At 68.3% G+C, this 3296-nt stretch overlaps 1 protein-coding gene across 1 annotated transcript in view; it reads right to left on the minus strand.

Moving 5' to 3' along the window:
• Window positions 1-3296, minus strand: part of PELP1 (proline, glutamate and leucine rich protein 1) — a 23384-nt gene that overhangs the window by 2590 nt on the left and 17498 nt on the right. Inside the window, exons 6-10 of the mRNA XM_077746760.1 lie at window positions 1323-1382; window positions 911-1061; window positions 660-789; window positions 490-577; window positions 16-104 (exon numbers count right to left, since the gene is read on the minus strand). Of these exons, the coding sequence (XP_077602886.1) occupies window positions 16-104; window positions 490-577; window positions 660-789; window positions 911-1061; window positions 1323-1382 (518 nt within the window). The remainder of the gene's footprint in view (window positions 1-15; window positions 105-489; window positions 578-659; window positions 790-910; window positions 1062-1322; window positions 1383-3296) is intronic.

The following is a 3296-nucleotide window of genomic DNA, read 5'->3' on the forward strand; positions in this document are numbered from 1 at the left end:
CCAGCCCCCACTCACGCGAGGATGAGCGCAGAGAGCAGGTCCAGGGCGTCCAGGTGGACGGAAGGCAGGAGCAGCAGGCGCAGGGGACCGTCCCCGAGCAAGCTCTGCAGGGACGGCGCAGGGAAGGCGTGCGGGAGAGAAGACGCCACACGTGTGCGCCCAGGGAGGAGCCCGCCCGTGAGACCGCCTCCCATCCCGGGGACAGACCCTGGAGGGAGGAGGAGGGGAGGCCGGCTGGCCCTCTCAGCAGTGACCCAGCTGACCCCGCTCACCCTCCCCTAGGGCAGCACGTGCCGGAAGCCATCCTGGAAGCGTGAGCGAATCCACTGGGACGTGCGTGTGTCGGGAGAGCCCCAAGGAGCAGCGGCATCTGGACGCCAGGAAGGCGCCGGCCGCCACCGCCCCAGGCAGGGCTCGGTCTGGGCGCTTCGGCCCCAAGGTCACCCCGTCCCAACGAAGGGCCGTGCACAGAGCACGAGCTCCACTTACGATGTTCTTGGCACTGATGCTGAGGGTCCGGCAGATGACGTCCAGGATCTCCTGCACGGGGACGGACACGGGAGCCCCGAACTCAGAGCTGAAGGGAACGAGAGCAGGGACACCATCAGCACGGGCTCCCCGACGGGACACCCCCCGCCCCCCAGCCCTCGCTCACACACCTGAGCAGGAGCCCCAGGCAGCGGGCCAGGCCCGAAAACCTGTGCCGGAGCCGGAGCAGCGTGTGGGCGTCACCGTCTTCCGAGGGCGCGAGCAGCACGTCCACCCCGGGGCCCTCGTACGGCACGGGGGCTGCGCGGAAACACCAGCACCTCGCACCGCGAGGCCCCGCCTCTGCCGTCCCTTCCCTCTGTCCTGCGGGAGGGGACCCGCGAGCCAGGCCGCGCCGCCCGACCCCGCCGGCGGCCCCTACCCGTGTCTGCCCCCTCGTACAGGGCCCCCAGCAGGCCGTGCAGGGAGGCGAGCAGGCCGCGCAGCTCCTGTTCCCAGCTCTCCGTGTGCTTCAGGCCCTGGGAGAAGCCGGCGCCCAGCGAGGGCAGCCTGGAGTAGCACTCACACGCCAGCTGCGGGAGGAACGGCGCAGGGCGGTCGGACGGGAAGCCCCCCGCCCCAGCGGGCCGAGCAGCAGAGCTCGGAGGGGGGCAGGAAGGGACAGTGGGGCAGGGCACAGACGGGGGCGTGGAGGCGAAGTCACGTGTGGCTCTGCTGTGCAACGTGGGGGGAGGCGGGGACGCAGGCCAACGGCGTGACAGGGAGAAAAGCCGAGAGAAGGCGGCTCCGGTTCAGGCCCCCAAACTCTCCAACGCCCCCCCCTTTCCCTTTACCTGCTGGAGCTGAGGGCTCAAGGCATCCACCCGGGACAGGAAAAACGAGGCCAGCTTGCCCTGGGTCAGGGGACAGAGAGGAAGAGGCTGGTGAGCCGGCGCCCAGGCCCTTCCCTCCCGCGGACCCAGGACGCACAGCACGCTGGGGGGCGCCGTGCCCGGAGCGCACGTGCTCGGAGTCCAAAGACACCCCGAACGCCAGCCTCCGCCCCCGCCTGCCTCCTGTTCGGCCCCGACACCGGGCTCCTTCCCGCCGAGTTCTGCAAACTGAGGGTCCTGTCCCTCAGGCCAAAAGGGCGGAAAATACTGAAAAAGCAGCAACTGCCACACCCGCACCCCTGCAGCTGAGACACGGCGAAGGGCACACTGGGAAGTGAGGCACTAAGCCGCGGTGCAGAGGTGCGCGGGCAAGGGGGGGTCAGGCGAGAGGGGAAGGTGGCGCGCCCGGCCCGCCACGTCACGGCGCCCACACGCGGCCTCTCCGGGGCCAGGATCAGCAGGCCTGGGAACGCGGCAGGGAAAGAAGTATTTTTATCATTTTCACTGACACGGAAGTGAAACGGGTGCGTTTCTGCTATAAACGCAGACGAAAGGCCACGGTGCCATGGGCAGTGCCCCCGACGGTCACCGGTAGAAACCACTGGTTTTCACAGGCGTCCCGAAACACCGCTCCACTACCGTGAACCGTCAGTAGCCGTCGGGCCCCGTCCTGTGACGCACTGACGAACTAGACGCTGCTCGGTCACAAGTGTTTAAAACACATTTCAATCCAAATCGGCTTCCCTTGCGACTCCGTGTACTTGACAGCTGTGAGAACACCGTGGCACAGACGAGGCCAAGAACACGGACGTGGAGACGGGGGGGGGGGGTCAGGAGGACACCAGGAAGCAGCAGGGGTGTCCTGCACGGGGCAGATGCTGGGAGGCGGCTGGGCTGAGAATGGGATCCACGTGAGAAGCCCCGAGGGGGACACACACCACCAGGCGCTGACACGGCCCCCATCCCAGGCCGGGGGGAGGGCCCCCAGGGCCCCCAGGGCACAAGGGAGAACTTGCAGGAAGGAGGAAGATGGGCTGTGGTGCTGGGCCCTCAGCGGGGACTCACGGATGGAGGTGGGCATGTGGCCCGGAAGCCAAGGCCCCAATGGCTCCCTCCCGCCTGCCCCGTGGCAAGTGCGGTTCTGGCTGCCCGGCTCCCACCAAACGGGGACAGGGGTCTCGGAGCCAGTGCGGGAGGGTTCAGAACACTTCAGACCCGGGACAGGAACCGCCCACGGGTCTCCAGACTCCCCCAGCCCTGAGGAGGGCAGTTCCTGGAGAGCAGCCAAAGGCCCAAGTAGGGTGGCATCCTGCCCTCTGGTCACCTTCCGCGAAATGCTGGTGCTAAAGAGCTGGGCCGAGGCCCAGACAAGTCTGCATACGTGACCCGACGCAGCACAGCCTGGGGACCCGGCTCTGAGCGCGAGGCCGGCCCAGAAGGCCCAGCAGCCGTGTCACTCGGAGAGCAAGTGCGCCAGCGCACAGGGCAGGGGCCTGTTCCCACCCGTCCCAAGCAACTGCTCGCCCGACGGCGGAGGGGAGGAAGCCCGTGCGGGGCTGACCTCACAGGCTTGGAAGGCTGGGGGCACACTGTGTGGGGGAGGCCAGGGGACAGACGGACACGGCAAACGGCACTGGTCAGCTTCCCCAGGCCCGGCCGCCAGCCTCTCCAAGTACAAGCTGCGCCCGGAGCCTCCCGCACTCTTATCTGCCTGCGGGTCAGGCCCGTGCTCCGCAAGCTGCAGGCACACGCGCCGAACAAGTGCAAGTCCAGCCGCGGCCTTTGGAAAGACACTCAAAACACAGGCCCGACGTCAAAAGCCCCCAGTGTCCCCAAGGCTGTGAGGTAGCGTGGACAAGCTCTCCCCGCTCATGGCCAGATCGCAGGGGCCCCCACACAGGGACCCTCAGCATCCAGCCCCGGCTGCTGGAGGCC

The sequence above is a fragment of the Crocuta crocuta genome, unplaced genomic scaffold (genome assembly GCF_008692635.1).
Source record: "Crocuta crocuta isolate KB4526 unplaced genomic scaffold, BGI_CrCroc_1.0 scaffold139, whole genome shotgun sequence".
NCBI classification, from domain to species: domain Eukaryota; kingdom Metazoa; phylum Chordata; class Mammalia; order Carnivora; family Hyaenidae; genus Crocuta; species Crocuta crocuta.